General features: G+C 40.1%; 1 protein-coding gene across 1 annotated transcript; it reads right to left on the reverse strand.

Moving 5' to 3' along the window:
• Positions 1–6112: 6112 nt before the first annotated feature.
• Positions 6113–10846, reverse strand: LOC134480136 (disks large homolog 5-like). Its single transcript, XM_063266364.1, has 5 exons — positions 10720–10846; positions 9520–9688; positions 8160–8309; positions 7340–7526; positions 6113–6398 (listed from the first exon to the last, which is right to left on the reverse strand). Exons 1-5 carry the CDS (start codon positions 10844–10846, stop codon positions 6384–6386), a joined length of 648 nt encoding a protein of 215 aa, XP_063122434.1. The 3' UTR covers positions 6113–6383.
• Positions 10847–21035: the final 10189 nt, after the last annotated feature.

Genomic DNA, 21035 nt, shown 5'->3' on the forward strand with positions numbered 1-21035 from the left:
TGGTTATAGAGGAAATTATGTTTGTGTGCTTCTCTTTCTTGAAATTATTGTGAGATGATTAATTTCTTGGATATTCTTGGGTAAAATTTAGTTCATTGTCTTGTAGTTTAACTCCTATTGTCCTATGTTGTGCTTTCTTAGAGAAAAATATTGTTTAAATTTAGTTTTGTCATGTAATATCTTGGTTTCTTCATTTATGGTGATTGTGAATTACACAGTGTATAGGAGCTTGGGTCTGCATTACATCTGCCCAAGATATTCTGGCTATTAGTGTATCTATTGAGAACTCTGGTGTAATTCAAATAGGTCTGAATTCATTTGGTACTGGATATTTATACCTTACCCCTTTTTAATGTTCTTTCTTGGATCTGTGAATTTAGTGTTTTAATTTTTATGTGAAGGGAGGAATTTTTCTGGTACAATTAATTTGGCGTTCTGTAGGCTTTTTGTATTTTTTTGGCCATTGCAATTCACTTCTATATCTATTATCCTTAGGTTTGGCCTTAAATTGTGTCCTGAAATTCATGGCTATTTTGGATTCAATACACCATACATTTTCATCTGAGATGGATTCTTTTGCTTTGTGTGGTGACCTCCTTGATCCCAATTCTTCCATTTATTATCCCGCTGGATAATGAGACATGGTCAGGAATGATGACCTCTTACCATAAACTATATGAAAATATGGAGGTAAATTTGTGTGTCAAGTATCAGTAGCCTCCTGGATAGGTTTCCTTCCTGGTTGGCCATATACAACAGTTTCAAAAGCCCATGATTTATGTTCCCTGGGATTCCTACGATGATGCAATCAGACATGACAGAGAAAGACCAGAATACACATGAGGGAACTTGATTTATATAATAGAGAACATTTGAAAGTTGGGTTACAAAATATCTGATCACACTGTGATCTCCAAGAATGTATTATTTAATGAAAAACTATTTTGTGGTATAGCATCGCCAGGGCACAGACATTTATGCAAGAGCTGTTTCCTGTAAACATCGAGTTTATTACTGTATGGCTCACCTACCACACACCTTTATTGCAAAGGTAAAGAGTGCACTTAGGTCCAGAGCATTCAAGGCAGGACTTGAAAGGAAATGAAGGTAGCTAAGGCAATGGAAAGTCTTAGAGTTGAAGGATTTTTAGGAAAGTGTTCAGAGGGAACAAGAATTCCCTTATTCTGGGAGGTCAGTGAATTAGGAAGGACCCTTGGGAGTTTTGTTGACAACAGCATCTGAGTCCGGGAACTTCATTGATAAAATTAATGTCTGGAATTTTGTGTTGTGAAACAGCACATTGGCTCTGCAGCGTTTGGCAAGGTCCATGGACAGAGAGATCACACCAGCTGGGAACAATCTGACAAGAAATCAGGTTTCCTTTAGTCACCTGAGAGGTCCTCAGGAGAGAGGAATGGATGGGTAGCACTTTAATAGAAGGCTTTAGGATCTCATTTAGTGCTACTCTAGATGCCTTCAATATAGATGCAGAAAAAGAAAAACTAAATGACTTCACAGGAATTAGCTCAATTCTGATCATGATTATTTCATATTGGCAGTTTGTACTTGATTCGTCTTTTTAAATTTAAACAAGAGCATAGGGTGTAAATTCGAGGTAGCATTACAGTCACAGTACGTTAATACCATCTTTAAGGTGCCCAGCATTGAACCCCACGTGGGTGGAGATTTTACTTTTAAATGCATCACCAGAGAAAATTTCCAATTAACCATGACAGGGAGGCCCTGATCAGTGTGTATGCTCTGTCCATCTCCACGACAACCCAATTCAGCAGAAACGCCTCCTTTTTACAGGTGAAGAAATCACAGTTCAGAGCAAATGATCATCAGGTCCCTCAGTCTCACTGGCTGTCAATTACACCCACATCCTTCTCTGTGAAGGGAAGCATTGGGCCTGATGTGGGCTGTGCAAGCTGACTCTCCTGAGATGATCAATGCTCTTCTTGAACCTGGGAGAACTGAAGACAAGATGAGCACACCGACTCCTGGGATAGATCCTGCCTCTGGGTCCTAGGATGGGACACAGTATCCCTTGCCATGTGCCTCTCCTCATCTGAGGAGTCTGTTCCCATGTGTCAGCTTCTATGGCAATGGGTCTCAACACTCGTAGTGCTGCAACTCTGCAATACAGCTCTTCATGCTGTGGTGACCCCAACCATAAAATTGTTTCATTGCTACTTCATAATAAATATTGCTGTTCTTATAAGTCATAATATGCAAGGTATCTGTTATCAAGGTATCTGATATGCAATCTGTGTGAGAGGTTGTGCCTCACAGGTTGATAAACATTGCTTTATACAATTTATTTTTAAAAGAAAGGCCTTCATATAAGGAGGACCTGAGGCAGTCCTAAGTGCAGAGACACCATGAAGTAGTGACAAGTTTTAGCAGTCCCAAGGCTGCTTGCATTATCGACAGCAAAGCTTTCTGGCTAAAGGCACAATGTGAAATCACGGTCCCCATTACTTTTTTTACCTCAATTTTCTCCGTTACGTCTGTCTGCTTGGACATGTTCGTCCAGGAAGCTAGTCTCTGTAGTCTCTGATAAAGGCAGAATGCTAAAGGCAGGAATGGTTTCCCTCTTTCGGCCCACAGTCACTTTTATAGAAGTAAGTTCAAATCCCCCGTGGGTAACTGTCTGTTTCTCACATAGTGGATGAGAATTGAAATATCATCTGCTTGAGTTGACAAAAACCAACTCCCACTTCAGATTTAGAGCTGACCAACAATTACTTCCAGGAAAATGAAGAAGCTGGCCAGGCCTGGATACTCAGATCCCCTCCCTGCCGGGATAATCCCACCCACAGTAGACTTCAGCTTCACCTAGCAGGTGTTACAGAAAAGTCTGTCCTTAAGATTCTGTAATCCACAATATACACAAACCCTATAGTTGTTAGGTGGCCGATTTGGGGAGTTTCTCCATGTTATAATAATTCTGCCCTCTTCTCTCCCCTTGGATGCACTCTGTTCTCTCTTGTCTGTTGGTCCTAGAAGGACCTGGGTCAACTCATGGGCTTCTAGGGGAGGAACTTTTGTTGTAGGAGTGAACATGGATCAAGAATGCAACCCCATTCTGACTGGGCAACTAAGCTCCAGAAAAATTCCCCAGGCAAAGACTTGGGTCATGTGGGAGCCTACACTGTTTAACAGGGAGATCTGGTTGCTTTCTCCAGGAAGAAGCACTTGGAGTTGAGTATCACTTCTCAACCTTCTGTTTTAAGTCACTTCTCAGAAGAGATACTTTGTTCTAACTCCTCCATGGGACCTACCCTTCAGTGTGGCTGGAGGATCCTATGGTGTTAGAGCTCTTAATTGGGAGTAGGAGCACTCAGACTGACTTGGAGAAGCCTATTTTCAAGTTTATCTAGATGTGAGGAACAGGTGCTTTTAAAGAAGCATGTGAAAGTTTTTCTTGCAGGAAAGCCCACTCTGCTGGCAAAGTCAGGCAGGACAGGGAAAAGGGAGTTCATTTGCTGCCATCACAACCTACCAGACTCTCTGTGGGGTGAAGTATTCCCTCACCTTGGTAACAAGAGCATGTAATAAATGAAGTTTTGCCACTCTGTGTAGTGGAGCCGATGTCAAAGTCTCACTGAGAATCATGCATAGCCTGGATTTAGGCTGTATTAATGTAGGCAACAATTTCAGTGTTCTCTGCAAGGTACCATGGGAGAGTAGTAACCCAAGTCTGCATGCACCTCGACAGTTTTCACTGTAGTCTTCTAATTCATTTTGTAAAATTTTATAGTGAGTTCATGGAAGAACAGGCTCAAACATAGAAATGAACAATCAAAGACACCCACATACACACACAAACACACACACACACACACACACACACATGCCCATACTTTACTGACATGGTGCATATTTTTTGCAAACCACAAATATGGTGAGCATTAATGAAAATACACTAATTATTAAATCAATGGAGGAAGCTGTGGTGGAGCTGGGGCTTGAGTTACTTAAAAGTTCCTATGAAGGCTCTTCTTTTGCTGGAGGCTAAACTTCAAATGCAATTGGGGTTCCCTATTTTCTTTTTGCATAGCACATAGGACTAGGGTGGAAACCAGGGTTTTCAGCATGTTTGGCAAGTACTGTAACATTGAATTAAATCCTTAGGCTGGAACACTATTAATGTTACACAAAATTACAGGGCAAGCTGGATGAAGACACCTAGCTGACAGTGTGGACATCTTAAGATTTGTACTGGACAGTGACAGACTTTTCTGAAGACTGGAAATGTTTACAATGTCAGAGAGAATGGAAGGCCCCTCAGACTACAATTTACTCTAAGAACAGTTTATTCAAGTAAGGGATAACTTGAACTATTGTCTCCTGTCACAGATGTCAGTAGAAATTATGCAAGGTATTGTATGCCAGTGGTAGCATTAGCAAGACAAAGCACACCTTGTCTTGAAGGCTAATAAATTAGGAATATGTATAGCAAGACGCTAGCTCTTCCAGGTCCTTTCATAGTAACTGAGAAGCTCAAATACACTGGCAATGTGAAAGTGTGGTGGATATCTAGTTACCACTAGCTTCTGTTTTGATACAGACGACCCTTTCTGTGGCATGGTCAGCTTCTAATGAATGACTAGAGGACCTATGCTTGAGAATAAACAAACAATACATTGCTTCTCTAGATGCTGAGCTCTTAAAAGCCTTGGTGTCCCAGCAACTGTTTGTGGACATTCTGGATCATTCCTTCTGAACTTTAACTTTCTGAGTAACTCAGACTCTGAGTAAGTCAGTTTAATTCCATAAATTGGAAATCAGTCACCTGGAAAAAAATACTTTTACAACAGGAACCCAGATTTGCCACGGAAAAAGGGCAGCTTGAACTGGCCCACCTAGGTTCTGGATTTGCACAGGCTTGCTATCCAAAAGAAACATGTGCTCACAGCTGTAGGCTGCATTCACTATGGTTGCTTTTGAGGTTCCTCCCTAAACGGCTTAGATTAAGATAATTTTCTTAATATCTATCAAAAGAATTCATTATGTGCAGCAGGCCTACAGGAAGATGGTTTCCATTCTGTATTTTATAAATGTGCATAGTAGATATGGTCATCACTGATACTAGGTGAAGTATCTGCTCTAATATGGAAACTAAGTGATGCTGGAGGAACATCCTGAATCCTCAATGAGCAGTGGGGCCACCTGAGCCCTGTATGGATGCCTGGTAGACTAACACATTGAGCCTGCACAGCTCAGTAAGAATACACATTTCCTGAGATCTCTCTGTTTAATTTGAGGTACCCTGTCCACCTAAGGGAGCACATGCCCTGGAAAGACAAAAGCCACCTGCAGGATCTGTGGTGATGCCTCACAGGTTAGAACCTGCAGGATCTGTGGTGATGACTCACAGGTTAGAACCTGCAGGATCTGTGGTGATGACTCACAGGTTAGAACCTCTGCTGCTCTCTCAGAAAAAGCACGTGGTTCCCAACAATCATCTACAACAGGGAATGTGATTCCTTTTTTTGGAGTATGAGGGAAATTCACCCAGGACAGGCCACAGACATACAGTAGAGAAAAAGACCCATTGACATAAATGATCATTCTACGCCTAATCCACAACAACACAACAATAAAAACACAGCATATGTATGGTCTAGGACAACAGCATTTATCAAAACCTATTTCCCAACATGACTTTGGAGGTCATTATCTATGGGGGTATATTGACAGTGTATTGCAAGAAAGACTGAAGCATATGGTTCTCCATTAGGATTACTTCCATATACCTTTGGAAATGTCAATTTGTCTACAGCTCTACAAATATGAGTGTATATTAGTCAAAATGTGCTACACAGGATCAATAATGAACGTGTGTTGTAGACTGTTTTATTAAGATTAGCAGAAAACATGACCGCATGGATAAAGTATGGCAGTGATCACATCATAAAATGTGCATCCAAGAAAAGAACATATTATCCACACAAAACACACTATCACTCTAGGTAACCATTGGTGGCTTTGAATTTACTATTTAGCCCAGGAACTCTGGACTGTGCAGAATCCATCTTTAGCTGTCAGTTCTAAGAGCACAAGAGGGGACAGAACACTTGAATAAGCAAGATGGTCTCAAGAGTCAAGAGATAAAAATCAAGTTTTATTCATAAAGAATACAATTTAAACAAAAAATGATTAAAATGAATATTAATATAAATATCTAAAAGTATTTTCAGATGTGAAAAATATTAACAAGAACATATAACTATGAAATAACAAAACAAAAACTTCATTTAAGATCATAACAAAAATATTTCTAAACAGTATATACTTAGTGTACATTTAGAAGCACAGTTATATTGCTGTCTTCTCTAGCAGGCAAAATGGCAGTGCAGTCCCCAAGTGGTCTCTCAAGTGGTGTTATCCTAAACAGAAAGAGAATAAGTTATCATTCAGTCAGGCTGGCTTAGTGAAAGATAAATTTAGTGTTTCTTAGCAAAAAATAAACTATGAGGGAGAGTATTCATCCAAAAAATGTTGGTATTATTCAGGATGGCAGTCAGCGGGGGAATCCTGAGAAAGCAACCTATTCTTCAGGAGACTCTCTTCCTGCTGTGTGTCCCATTCCAGCTCTTTTGCAATTTCTGAGACCAGGGAGAGGAAGGCAGTTATTCAGAAACTGATGTGTTGGGGACTTGCATGCCAGCTGTCAGGTTGCTGCCTTCTACCCACTCAGATCTATTTTAGGTCACCATTGATTTGTTAACTGATAACATTGTTGGTGTGTCTGTGGGCAGGGCAAAGTCTACAGCAACCCGGACAGTAATGTGGGCTGCCCATCTGGGCCTCAGACTTTAACCAGTGCAAACCAAGAACAGGGCAATGGGAAGAGACCTCATTGGGTTGCAGGAAGAAATGAGAAGTCAACCTGTCACCAAGATGAAAGCCAATGACAAAGAATAATTTGCCATTTGCACTCGGTTCTTATCTCTGAAAGGTGCTTCCCAAATGGAGGTCACATGACCACAGAATATCATTTATCACAGGAACAAAACTTGTTCAAAGCGCTACATAGCATCCATTCTATCACAGGGACATGCAGTAATATGATAGGTTATTCATCTGTCACCATTTCCAGACTGCAGCTTCAAAAAGAGCACCAAAGCATAGTTGTTAATAAGTCAGTTCCTGAAAAGTGGTTGTCTTCCCAGAATACTCGTGCACAGACAGAGGAATGAACATTCCATTGCATGAGGTGGTTGTATTGTTGGAGTGTACATTATTAAGGTGGTAGGGAAATCAAAAATGTATCAAATTGACAAATGCAATCAAATATTTTTAGACTGACACAGCTGCTTGTCCCTACCAGATGTTGCTTGGTCTGGATGTTGTTGGTTTTCTCCTGTTCGTCTTTATCTTTCTTGTTCAAATCAAACAAAAATTTCTGTAGCAGCGGTGCAGAATCAAGCTGTTCTGCTTTGCTCTCCTTTCTGAATGGGAACAACTTCTTCTGCATACATATCTTGTCCATATGGATCCGGCTGGGCAGGTGGCTGGAAACACACACTGCATAGTTAGATCCTGCACCCTCTTCCTCCTATTCCTACTCCCAAGTCCCACAAACTCGCTCTGCACCCAGATACAGTGAAAACTTCATAGAATACATCTTGATACACACAAGGCTGCTGCACAAACATCAAACTGCCAATTCAGGGAAGACTAAATTGTTTCTGGGATCCAAGTACCAAAAAGCATTCATTTCTCTCCAAAACAACAGGGGATATACATCTATCCATGGAAGCAAAAGGCATGGGGGCAACATTAATAAATAGTGGGCAAATACCCTCAAAGGAGGTCAGTAGAATTAAGGGAAGGTCATGTTATCCATGTGGTCCACACATTGAATTTTGTTAAACCTGGTGTGACCGCAGAGGCCCAGTTCAGCCTATTAGCCTTTTGGTGAGCTGAATAAGTACTGGTCTACCTAGAACCTTCTGAAGATGCCTAGACACTCTGGGTATGAGTAACCGTCTCCTGTGGACCTAAAAACTGAGTCCAAAAGGCCCAGGGCACAGTGATGTTTAAAGAGCACAAGACCTGTAGCCAGAGCTGCAGACCTCCAATCAGAACAAAGGATGGCACCTGTGGGCAAAGCACAGTTAATGGCCTCTCTGACCAGTGCTCACCGATAGAAGTTAATTTCCTTCTGGAGCTCCTGAAATTTCTCACAATGCTCGATGTTCCTCATCTCTAAGTTTTGCAGTAATGACATGACCTCCCTCTCCTTTATCTTCAATTTTTCATAAAATGGATTTAACCTGACATAGCGGCTGGCCCTAGGAGAGTAAAACACAATGAACATCTGCGTTTAGGAATATATGAACTCAGGCTGGGTCTTCTAGTACCCCAGCCCTGGGAAGACAATTTCTGAGTTCTACATATTGGGAGCTTCTTCAGCTTCAGAAAACTGTTATTCTGGGCCCAGGACCCCATAAGCTCGGCATCGAGATAGACTTCCCAGGTTCCCTTTCTTCACTCAGAAGGGCTGGATCTGCAGTCAAGCTACTTATGCTAACAAGGGCCTAGGCCACAGCTCTCCCACATCCAAGACCTAGAAAACTGTGATTTCAATTTTCCTGTTTTGACAACAGGAATTCTACATCCTGAATAATTAATATTATAGAGACACACAATTCACACAATTATGGAGTTGAGACCATAAATCGCCACAAAATTATAATCTGCCCAAATGGCACAAATATACAGACAAATGTGACCACATTGGCAAAGAAGTGTGCAGTTGAAGAGGGGCTCCCAAAACAAAGCACTCACATCACCATGAAATTGTTATACATGAATATACTCAGGAAAAAACATAGACCCCTAGATTCCAAGTGTGGGGGGAAATATAAACATATAAAAATTGTGCATATGCATGTAGGTGTGTACACACAGAGACACAGAAACTGGGACACACACACAGGAAAAGAAAAGTAAACAGTAAGAGAATGAAAAAGGGAGCGAAATATGCAAACGGAGAACACAATCAGAATCAGAAAAAATGCATGCCACATTATTGGCTCAGAGGTAAACAAAAAAGAAGGAAAAGCCCTGTGTCTCTGGCCATCTAGTCAAACATTGAGATGAACAATTTGGGATCTGTCACCTCAGGCTACTGCAACAAGAGTCCTCACTCAGTCACCTTCCTAGCACACACCCAAACTCACGGCACCTAGAACCTTGCAAAGCTACCACCTGTCAAGGGCTTTCCAAATGCACACTGGGAACTCATGCTCCAGTAACGTTATCCCTGAATCCTCACTAAGGCCACAAGTTCAGATTTTCAGCTGGAGGCAGCAGATGAGACCATTTCCCATCTCACTCCTGACCAAGGGTCAGGTTCTGATCTCCTCTATATCAGAAATGAGGTTTAGGACAAGTTCTTTGGGAGGCACAGCTTTCTAGACCCCTACAGCTTAATAGAATAAGATGTAGGTGACATTGCAGGTCCATGAGTGACACAAGGCAGTTTGGAGCAATGCATACCTGTTGTTCCTGTATCTCTCTGTCACGTAAGTCAGGAGATCTCTTAGCTCATTTCTCTCCTCAGTAGCTGACTGCAGCTGTCTAATCAGTCTCTGCTCTTCTGTGTTCTCCGTGTTGGCCTCCTTGTTGATTACCACAGGGCCAGGGGATGATGTCAGTCTCCCATCCTCTGTAGGTAGAAGAACACAAGTGAACATTTTTGGGGAAACTGATGAGTGTGCATAGACCATGGTGAGCCCCAAACAGGAGGAGAGCATGTGCAGACCACAGTGTCACCACAAAGAGTTTGTTGTTGCCTAAGAGACCTCCTCAGTGGAAGTCAACTCTCCCAGCCCTCTATAGAGACCAAGAGATGTCAGATGCCGGGTGTTCCCTATGCCTGCTGACCCATGCTACATGTACCGCAGAGATGGCTTCTACGGGATTGTTATCAACTTAACAGGGTACAACTTTCTTTCAGGACCCTCACCGCTGTACTTTCAGAAGTCAGATGATAAATTCAACCTCCAAAAGACTTGAGTGATTGGAGATACTCAGATGTCCTGCACTGATACTCTAGGCCACACCATTTGGAATTTAAAAGCATTGCGGGGGATGCCATGGTCAACGGACTATCAATTCCCCTAACTGAAACACCAAATGCCACAGAAGTGCCAATTGGTTACAGGCTGAATCTTGGTCTACCTGCTACAAATAGTTTTAGTACTGAAAAAAATGTTTGTAACACACAAACTCTAATTTATAATGCTAAGGATGTCCCATCTCTGCCAATTAGAAAAAGTCAGAGGAGTTCTAAGAACATAAGGCCAGAAGCATAATTCTCTCCCTGATACTAAAGACAGAGATCTACTTTATTTCAAGAAGCAATGAGAGTGAAGTAGATTGATGCCCTGTCTATGTTCAATAAAGTTGGACACTCAGTGTCTCCTGATCGTGTTATTATATCAATGTAACGTATCATATGCACGTTAAAAGTGAAGGCCAGAAGTTCACAGAATAATAGCATTGGCCTTATCATATCCTCCCTTTGGGGATGGGCAAACAAATGTTCTGAAATCCTTGACTTTTAGGAATTGTGATCTTCATGGAAATTCAATTCCTTTGCAGATACTCCAGTTGTTCTGGCCTATTGCTAGACAGGTCAGCATAAGCCTATTCTCCCTCTGACAGAAAGCTCAGCATACAATTCACAGAACTTACTCAGCATTCCCCAGGCCAGCTTTCGTTGTCCATCTTTTATTTTTGATGAAAGGCGAGATTCCCTCACCCCAGTCTGTCCAAAATCGGCGTTCACTCTCCCAAAATTCTTGCGAAAGCGGGAAAACATGTCTTCCTGTGTATCTGCCAGGCAGGGACTGAGAAAACGTAGGGCACTGGTGGTTACTACAACACTGGTGACATCACAGAGGATGCCAAGAACTCTCTAGGACACAATAGAATGTCCAAGAAGGTCCCTGATGTCATGGTGAACATACATTGCCTCCCTGCTAATAATCTCCCTGTACAGTGCATAAGCTGAGGTGCCCTTTCCTGGAGACCTTCCCAGGGCATAGCCACTGAGCAACTCCTGCTTGCAAGACCAAATTTTCGTCAAGCCTTGATTATAAAAACCTGAGTAATTCCTATGTACTTTAATGAATTTTTCCCTCTAAATCCTGCCCAAAAATATCTCATCTTAAGTCAAATTATCCTTACTCATCAATATCAGCCATTAAAAATTCCTGAGAAATAATACCAGTTTGAATAAGCAGTCAGAAGGTTCTCCTGTCTCCTTATGTACACGTGCTTGAAATCACATCAAGAAATAGCCTGTAGGTTAGGTTGCGACATGGGTGTGTGTTATGGGAACACTCCTGAAGCCTTGTCCTTAGCTTAGCATTCGACAGTTGCCACAAAATCCCTTAGGAGAAAGAGTTGAAATCATTATCTTGTTAGGAACAGTGTGGAGTCCAATTGCCAAAGGAAAGTGAAATGTAGGAGCCAGCAATGGAGGCACCCTCATGCTGCTTGGGGGTTCTCCTCTTTTTACTAATGTCACCAAAGGAGCATTGCTCACAGGCCTCTGTAAGCTCTACCATGAGATTCTGTCTGACAGTTTGTGTCTTAGGCCTTTCACAGGGCGTGCACTATCTTCTCTAAATTTAACCCCATTCTTCTAGTTTTGAGACCCAACCGGTGATTATCTCTTAACCCCTATGCCCTGTTTTGGTCCATATCACTTCCCTATCATGTCTATTCTGAAGCTCCAACTTCAGCTTTCGTCACCCTATGTTCCTCTGTAAGCCTGGAGTTCTGCCCACATACTTTCTGCAGCATATCTTGGCCTTCAGATCTTTATTATGTCCAATCGGCAGTTAGACAACACCTAAGAGATCTCTCAGTTTGTGGTGAGCTGGTGAGAAGGACAAACATCTACAAAATAGCAAACTTGATGATGGACCGTAGAAATGACAAGACAGTAATCCTGCCAGCACTTAGGTCTCTGCCAGTAAAGAACTAACAATTGAAAGTTGACACACCTTAGTACAAAGGGAGCTCACCTCATCATTTCCCCTTTTACACCAAAAAAAAAAAACTTTATCTTTAACACTGATCAGCTAGATAAAATTAGAAAATTTATAGGATGCATCAGATAAGAATGACTGTCACAACATTTAGTCCATTTGTATTTGGCAAAATTGGAGAAGGTACTTCATGAACTAAATCATATTAGTGTAAAATTTTGTACCTGAATCATTTTCTCTCCCTTTTTAAGCTTTTTTATTCTCTATTTATCATAGCTTGCACTTATTAGCCATAACAACTCTCCTGAAATGAAAAACAATTTTGTTAATTTTAAATAATTTAAGGGTTTATGTCTTTCATCTTTATAATTTTACACCTCTTTTGTGGACATATTGCCATTTTTTTTCTTTTTTCAACTTCCACAAATAGATTATTTTTTCTCTGATATGGAGAAGGATGCAAGGGTGGACTTTAGATATGAGGTGATGGTGGATGTCAACGGAGTTGAGCTGCATGATGCGAAATTCACAGAGAACAAAAAAGGAGTTTAAAAAAACTAAAATGAGCACAGTGGGGATGAAGAAATGAATGCTTAGCATGGAAATGTTCGGCAGTAGACTCTGCATTTGTGGCCTGGGCTGGGTTTGGGTGGGGTTCTGGAGTAGTCAGAATGTTGTCTGTTCTGGTCCTTCCAGGGAAACTCCTCCCTCTTCTCTCATCCCTCCTCTGCCTCCACCTCAACCTCCAACTGCCATAACTGCCTCCTACTACAGCAGCAGCTTCTGGGCATCTGCCTTTCTGCTCAAGCAGAAGTGCTCGGGGGTGATACAAGCTTTGAAAAGTCCAGGGGAGCAGTCAGGCCATGCACACTCTGTTGTCATCCCTGTCGGGGCTCAGGATTTATGGTGCCAGAGCGGTTGTGGCGGGCATTTTGATGCTCTAGTGGGTTGCCTGTCGAGCCCCTCATTCTGGACCTCCCATGTCCCCCCTGGTCCTGTCAGGTTCCTAGTTGTCACATTCCTGTGTGATGGTGACCTCGTTTTCTTTTCTGAGTCTCATGACAAGAAAAGGTTAAGAGTAAACTATCTAATCATCTCCATCTGAGACCTGAGAAGGAGAAATGTTGCCTGAAGAAACAGGAAATTCAGAGAAAATAGCTTCCAATTCTAAAGAAATGACAGAAATTGTTGGCTACCAGACAGACAGTCAGCAAATTTTTCCATGTCATTGTGGCATCCACCCTCAGTTGAACGGGTCAACGGCTCTGACAACAATCTTTTGAAGTAGGTCACTTGAAGGACTATCCTCTTTTTTTTTCTCCAAAGCCTGGGACAATTGACTTCCCCATCATCCACTTCTCCACAGTCTGGACAACTTTCTGGCAGCAGTGGAGGTAAGTGGGTGGTATTTCACCCCATGGCCACTTTGCCACATTAAAGGGAACTCCAGTTAGTGTTCTTTAGTTCCCATCATCTTCTTCAGACAGACCTGGGACACTGCCAGGAGTTGAGGTCTCTCCCACTGTGAAAAGCGTTTAACTATTTGGACATCAGAAATGGCAGATTCTTCAGATCTCTAAAGGATTTGAGCACCACCTTTTTATGTAAAGTCTATATCAGTGGACCAAAGTGGCTTTTTTTCAAGGGATTTACTCTCTCTGTACCATTGAATACATTTAAAAAAAGCTAAATAAAGCTCATTTCTGTACCAACTGAACTACTACCTAACATCACTAGAACACTGATTATTTATAGTTGGATAGTACTATTTGCATTCCTTAATTATCCATGGCAGTGTACAGTAGTAATTTTATACAATTAGAATTATACACCACATTGTGAATAAGATGCAGATACTTATATCTGAAACAAGATTTCTATCATTTATGCAAATACAATTTAAATTCGAAATGCATGACATCCTGAAATATTTGAGACTTGGTGTTGCTTTCTAGTACAAAAAGAGATTGAATAATCTATGCTTTTTTATCATTTTAGCCCCTTTATCCTGCTTCCCAAAACTTCTAGATAGGAGAGAAAAGGGTTGAGGAGGGAAAGAGAAAATAAGTAAGACATCCCTGATTCCTTTATCCTTTACCCTTTTCACTGACCATGACCAGTAAAAACTTGCAACCAACCCACTAAATGACAATAAAAATCTATGACCCACTGCAGACAAATAATCAGCTACCCATCCTTCTTTTGAGAATCAGGGTGTCATGTTCTCTAAAGTTGTATCCCTATGAGTGTGGGGTGACAACAAGTTTTGGGGACCTTACAATAATTGGGATATTTTCCAAATCCTGTGAGATCTTGCAGTTTCATATGCTTCTAAGTCCTGAATGTGGAGGGATTAACTGAAGTCCTGGCTACATTAACAATTGAAAATACAAACACACATTCATACAATTTGAGGAAGGTCACACAATATCTACCTCTTGAAGTTTGCTCAAAACAATTGTTCAGTGACTTTTTTATTTAGCTTCAGGTATCTTCTTAGTATACAGGCAGAAACGAGACAGATCGTTTGCTAAAATAATGTTAATAGCTTCTAAACCAGTCACGAATAGAGTTCCTGCAATCCTTTGAAGTCTCATTAGAGAGGCTCTATTTTGAACATTACTCACAATTCTTATGTCTCCCGTGTAGCAAACTAAAATGGACTGTTATGATCTGCTTACATTTTTCAAAAGTTTTCCCAATCCAAAGTATTCCACCCTCCTCCAAAAAACAAGAGATTCCTCACAAAAACAAGTCCACTCCCTCTGGTACCAGTTTATATATCGGTCACATTTCTGTTACTTCAAAAAAATACCGTGACCAAAAGCATGTCAAGGAATACAGTGTTTCACGTTGTGGTAGCCAACCCCCAACTACAAAATTATTTCATTGTTAAGTCATAAATGTAAGGTTACTACTCTCTTGAATGGTAATGTAAATATCCTGTATAAAGTATGTCTCCTATGTGATTGCCCCAGGAAGTAGTTGCAACCAACTGGTTGAAAACTGCACCTTATGTGTGGAGGTGGTGGTTGTGGGTTTTTTGTTTTCTTTTGTTTTTACTTTGGCCTCTTTGTCAAAACCGAGATGCTGATGAGAACATACACCAATATCTGTGTCCTTTATTATCTTCCTTTAGACATTGTGTTTGTTCTCATTGTATCAACAGGCTGGGTTTTTTTACTATTCCCCAAAATGAACTTGAAATTATTGAAGATGATGCGTCCTGCAGTGTTTTACTGTCTTACTATTTGGCAGTGTCTGACTGCCCTTCATTTTTGCTTTCATTGGTTGAGATCTTTTTTTCATTCCCATGAAGCCCTGCATAACAATTAGGACTGGATGGATTGTAGACGATTCTGGTAGGAATTCGATAAAAAATATCAGTCATATTGATACATGAAAACGAGAGGTGTCTTCATTTTCTGCTTTCTTCAGTTTTTTCTTATTTTTCTTAATGTGTTCTTCGTAGCAAGTCTTCAGTTCCTTAGATTTATTACAAAATTTTTAAGGCTAGTCTGAATGGGTTTCTTTTCTTGGTATGTTTGTTGATATTTATTGTTGGTATACAGGAATTTTATTGACTTTAATGTGATTTTAGTGAGTGGGTCTATGAGCTGTAGGAGTTTTCTGGTGGAAACATCGTGCTGTTTATATATGGATCATATCACCTGCAAATCAGAAAATTCTGACTGCTTTCCTTCATATGGACATGGCCTTTCCATCTTTCTATTTTCTGTTTTGGATAAGACTTCACATACTACTTGGATTAGATGAAAAGATTGAACACCTGTGACTTATTACTGATCTTAGGGAAATGCATTAAGATATTCTCCAGTTAGGATGCTGTTGGCCTTGTATATTTTCTTCATAATGTTAATGTATATCTTCTCCATATCCCAGATTCTCCAGGACTATTTCATGTAATTCTGTGAGATTTTGCCAAAGAAATTGTCTGCCTCTAGTCAATGATCATGTGTTTCTTGTTCTTGCTTTCATGTGGTGTATTGTTTATTCATTTGTATTTGTTGAAATATTCTTTCCCCTCTGTAGTCAAGCCATCTTGATCATGGTACCTGATATTTTTTGTACACATCTGAATTTTATTTGCCTGTATTTTATTGAGAAATTTGTCACTTAAGTATTCCTTCCAAACTTTGTTTTATAGGCTGTGAAGAGACACCATGACCAAGGGAACTTATAGAAGAAAGAGTATATTGTTGCTTACAGTTTCAAGGATTCTGAGTTATGACTACAATGCTGAGGTACATGGCAGCAGGTAGGTCACCATGTTTCTAGAGAACTAGCTGAGAGCTTACATCTTATCTGCAAGTTGGAGACAGAGAAAGTGAGCGTTAAGTATAAATGGTATTGAATTTGGAAACCTCCAAGCCCAATCCCATAATACTCCTCCAACCAATACATATCTTATAATTCTTCCTGCACATTTCCTCTCACCAGAAACAAACATTCATACATGTGAGTTTATGTGGGCCATTATCATTCAATTCACCATATCCTACTCACAATTATCCATAGGATTTTAAACATATCAAAATAAAAATGCATTTCCCACATCCTTCAAAAATCCTTGTAGTGTTTCACAGTCTACACAGTTCAGCCAAAGAACTTCATAAAACTCCAGGCAGTCCCATAATTATTTCCCTCCTATGAAATCAAAAGGCAAATTCCACACTTCCAATGTGTAATGCCGAATCATATATCTTATCATTGCCAAGGGAAATTGGGAATGTGGTGAGCCAATTCAAGGCATAATCCCAAGAGCACACACTCCAAATTCTCTCCTTCTGATAGTAGACAAAGAGATTAGACCTATTTTAAATTTTCCTTATTTATTTCTCCCCTGACCCTTTCAGTTGTTGTATTGTTTATGTTACTTACTTTCCATGAGTGTGTGTATTTTCTGTACTTTTAATTGTGTGATACCACTTTGATTCCTTTGTGCTCAGATAGAATCCATGACATTACTTCAACTTTATTATATTTCCTGAGGGTTGTTTTGCATCCCAATATGTGGTCAATTTTGGAGAAAGGTCCACAGGCTTATAGAAAGTATAGGTATAGTTCAATGTAGTTTGTTAGGTTCATTTGCCTGACGATGTACCTTAATTCTGCTCCTCCTGTTTTGTTTATTTGCATGTGATCTGTTAGGTGGTCTGAACAGACAATTTAAACAAATCACAACCACTGTTATAACTAATCTGTTGTTTCATATCTATCTGATACTGTATATTTTTAAATTTGAGAAGCTTGTGTTTAATATGTGTATATTTAGAATTGTAGTATCTTTTTGTCATTGCAAAGTATGAAATGAATTTCCTTACATCTTGTGGACAGGATGAGTTTGAAACTATTCTGTCAGCTACATAGACAAACTGAATAGGGACATGGTTCTTAGTTCGGTTTCACTAGTATACCTTCTATATCTCTCAGGATGGTAATCCTGTTTTTGGCTTAATATATGTCTGTTTACTGGGGAATTGAGTTTAGTGATATGTAAATATTTTTCAAACCTCTGTGTTAATTTTGTCATTTTTTTAAATTTTTGACTTTTTCATCGATTTCATTTGATTGACTGTCCTAGTGGTGTTAATTTATTTCCTGTGACCTCTGGTATTTTATCCTTCCCTGCAAACTATAGTATTCATATTAGGATCCTCTATAGAGCTGGCTTACTGGTTATACATAGTTTTTAATTTATTTATAATATCCCTTAATCAGCACAGTAGCTGGGCAGCTGCCTGTCGTGCATGGAATTAGGTCTCATTTCCAAACAATGACTCTGAACTCCTACTTACTATGCAGCATCTTGGCTGCTCTTTGTTCCACCTGGACAGCCCTCAGGATCAGGCTTTCCTCTGTCTTAACCCATGGCTGCTGGCCTCCTTCCTCTCTCCTCTCCATCACATCCATTCTTCCTTTCTTCTTGGCAGCTTCTTCCTTCTTCCCCCCTCATGATCCTCTCTAGCAAAGCCCTCAAAAACTCACCTCCACCATCTTTCTGCTGTGCTTCTTTATAATCACAATTAATGGGAGCAGGGTCACTTTTCTGCGGGTTAAACAGTCTTACATTCTACAAATTAGCATTAAAATACAAGCTGAATTTTATCAATACACCACAGGGTTTTCTTTCTCTTTGTTTTGGTTTAATTTTTCTTTTAACTTTTTACTTTTTATTTCATTTTTGGCTATCTTTTATTAATTGGTTATTTTATTAATTTACATTTCAAATGTTATCCCGCTTTCCAGACTCCCCTCATCAAGCCTCATCATCATATTTCTTCTCAGCATTTTCTATATAACAGCCTTCCCCGAACTACACATATCCATTCCCACCTCACACATCTAGGATCTCCATTTGGTGGGGCCACATTCCTACCAGTGTCAAGGTGCTGCCACCACAATGATACCAGATAAGTCAATCCTCTTCTACCCAGCACCTAGGACAATAGACCCATAGTTGTATACACATTGCCTAGTTATTTACTCGCTAGGACCAAGGAAGATTGGTGAGAGAGGGTCTGGTTAGATATTTAAAACCAATGATTGCTACTTTCTCTTCTTTTTTTGGTTATAGGTAAAATTATGTTTGTATACTTCTCTTTTTTGTAATTATTGTGAGATGATTAATTTCTTGGATTTTCTTGGATAATATTTAGTTCATTGTCTTGGAGTTTTCTTCCTATTATCCTCCGGTGTGCTTTATAGAGAAAAATATAGTTTAAATTTGATTTTGTCATGTAATATCTTGGTTTCTCCATTTATGGTGATTGGGAATTACTCAGTGTATAGGAGCTTGGGTCTGCATTACATCGGCCCAAGATTTTCTAGCTTTTTGAGTCTCTCTTGAGAAGTCTGGTGTAATTCAAATTGGTCTGAATTAATTTGGTACTGGATATTTGTACCTTATCCCTTATAATGTACTTTCTTGTATCTGTGCATTTAGTGTTTAATTTTTATGTGAAGGGAGGAATTTTTCTGGTATAATTAATTTGGCGTTCTGTTGGCTTGTTGTATGTTTTGGCCTTTTCTTTCATCAGCTTACGGAAGTGTTCTGCGATGATTTGAAGATATTTACTGAACCTATGAACTGGAACTCTTAATTCTCTTCAATATCTATTATCCTTAGGTTTGGACTTACATTGAGTCCTGAAATACATGGATATTTTGGATTCAATAAACCGTACATGTTTATCTGAGATGGATTTTTTGTGCTTTGTGGGGTGACCTGCTTGACCCCTACGCTTCCATTTATTATCTTGTTGGATAATGAGACATGGTCAGGAATGGTGACCTCTTGCCATAAACTATATGAAAATAGTGAGGTCAATTTAGGTGTGTCAAGTATCAGTAGTCTCCTGGGTGGTTTTGGATCCTGGTTGGACATATGCAACTGTTTCAAAAGCACAGGATTGATGTTCCTTGGGATTCCATGACGATGCAATCAGACATGACAGAAAAAGACCAGAATACACATGAGAGAATGTGATTTGCATAATAGAGAGAACATTATTAATGTTCTAACTTATTAAGTTAGGATACAGAATATCTGATCACACTGTGATCTCCAAGAATGTATTATTTAACGAAAAACTATGGTTTGGTATAGCATTGCAAGGGCAAGGACATTTACGCAAGATCTGTTTGTTTCCTGTAAACATGGACTTTATTACTATATGGTTCATTTACCACACACCTTTCTGCAAAGGTAAAAAGTGCACTTAGGTCCAGAGCAGATTGAGGCTGACTTGAAAGGGAATGAAGTTAACTAAGGCAATTGAAAATCTTTGACTTGAAGGATTATTAAGAAAGTTTTCAGAGGGAACGAGAATGCCCTTTGTCTGGGAGGTCAGTGATTTAGGAAGGACAGTTGGGAGCTTTACTTGACGTCAGCATCTGAGTCTGGAAACGTCATTGGTAAAATTAATGTCTGGAATTTTGTGTTGTAAAACAACACATTGGCTCTGCAGCTTTTGGCAAGGCCCATGGACAGAAAGATCATACCAGCTGGGAACTATCTGAAAAGAAATCAGGTTTTATTCAGTTACCTGTGAAGTCCTCAAGGAGAGAGGAATGGATGGGTAGCACCATAATAGAGGGCTTTAGGATCTCATAGAGTGCTACTCTAGATGCCTTCAATATAGATGCAGAAAAAGAAAAACTAAATAACTTCACAGGAATTAGATCAATTCTGACCATGATTATTTCACATTGGCAGTTTATACTTGATTCGTCTTTTTAAATTTAAAACAAGAGCCTAGGGTGTAAATTCGAGGTAGCATTAGAATCACAGTGTGTTTAAACCACCTTTAAGGTGCCCAGCATCTAACACTCCGTGGCTAGAGATTCTACTTTTAACAGGATGACCAGAGAAAATCTACAATCAACCATGCTAGGGAGGCCCTGATCAGTGTGTATTTTTAAAAGAAAGGCCTTCATATAAGGAGGACCCGGAGCAGACATAAAGGCAGAGACACCGTGAAGTAGTGACAAGTTTTAGCAGGCCTAAGGCTGCTTGCCTTAATGCCAACAGAGATTTTCTGGCTAAAGGTACAATCTGAAATCACTGGCCCGATGACATTTCTTACCTCAATTTTCCCCCTTACAATGTCTGTCTGCTTGGACATGTCTGTCCAGGAAGCTAGTCCCTGTAGTCTCTGAAAAAGACAGAATGCTAAAGGCAGGAATGGGTTCCCTCTTTTGGCCCACAGACACTTGTATAGAAATAAGTTCAAATCCCCCGTGGGTAACTGTGTGTCTCTCACATAGTGTATGAGAATTGAAATATCTCTTTGAGTTGAGAAAAACCAACTCCCACTTCAGATTTAGAGCTGACCAACAATTACTTTCAGGAGAATGAAGAAGCTGGCCAGGCCTGAAGACCCAGATCCCCTCCCTGCCTGGGATAATCCCACCTACAGTAGACTTCAGCTTCACCTAGCAGGTGTTATCAGAAAAATCTGACCTTAGGATTCTGAAATGCACAATATG

Source organism: Rattus norvegicus, chromosome 8 (genome assembly GCF_036323735.1).
Source record: "Rattus norvegicus strain BN/NHsdMcwi chromosome 8, GRCr8, whole genome shotgun sequence".
NCBI classification, from domain to species: Eukaryota; Metazoa; Chordata; class Mammalia; order Rodentia; family Muridae; genus Rattus; species Rattus norvegicus.

Coding starts and splice junctions, on each gene's coding strand:
- LOC134480136 (XM_063266364.1), bottom strand. CDS start 10,846: ATGTTTTCCCGCTTTCGCAAGAATTTTGGGAGAGTGAACGCCGATTTT. Junction 9,689..10,719: donor GCTGGCCTGGGGAATGCTGA/GTAAGTTCTGTG, acceptor TTCTACCTACAG/AGGATGGGAGACTGACATCA. Junction 8,310..9,519: donor GAGAGATACAGGAACAACAG/GTATGCATTGCT, acceptor TTACTCTCCTAG/GGCCAGCCGCTATGTCAGGT.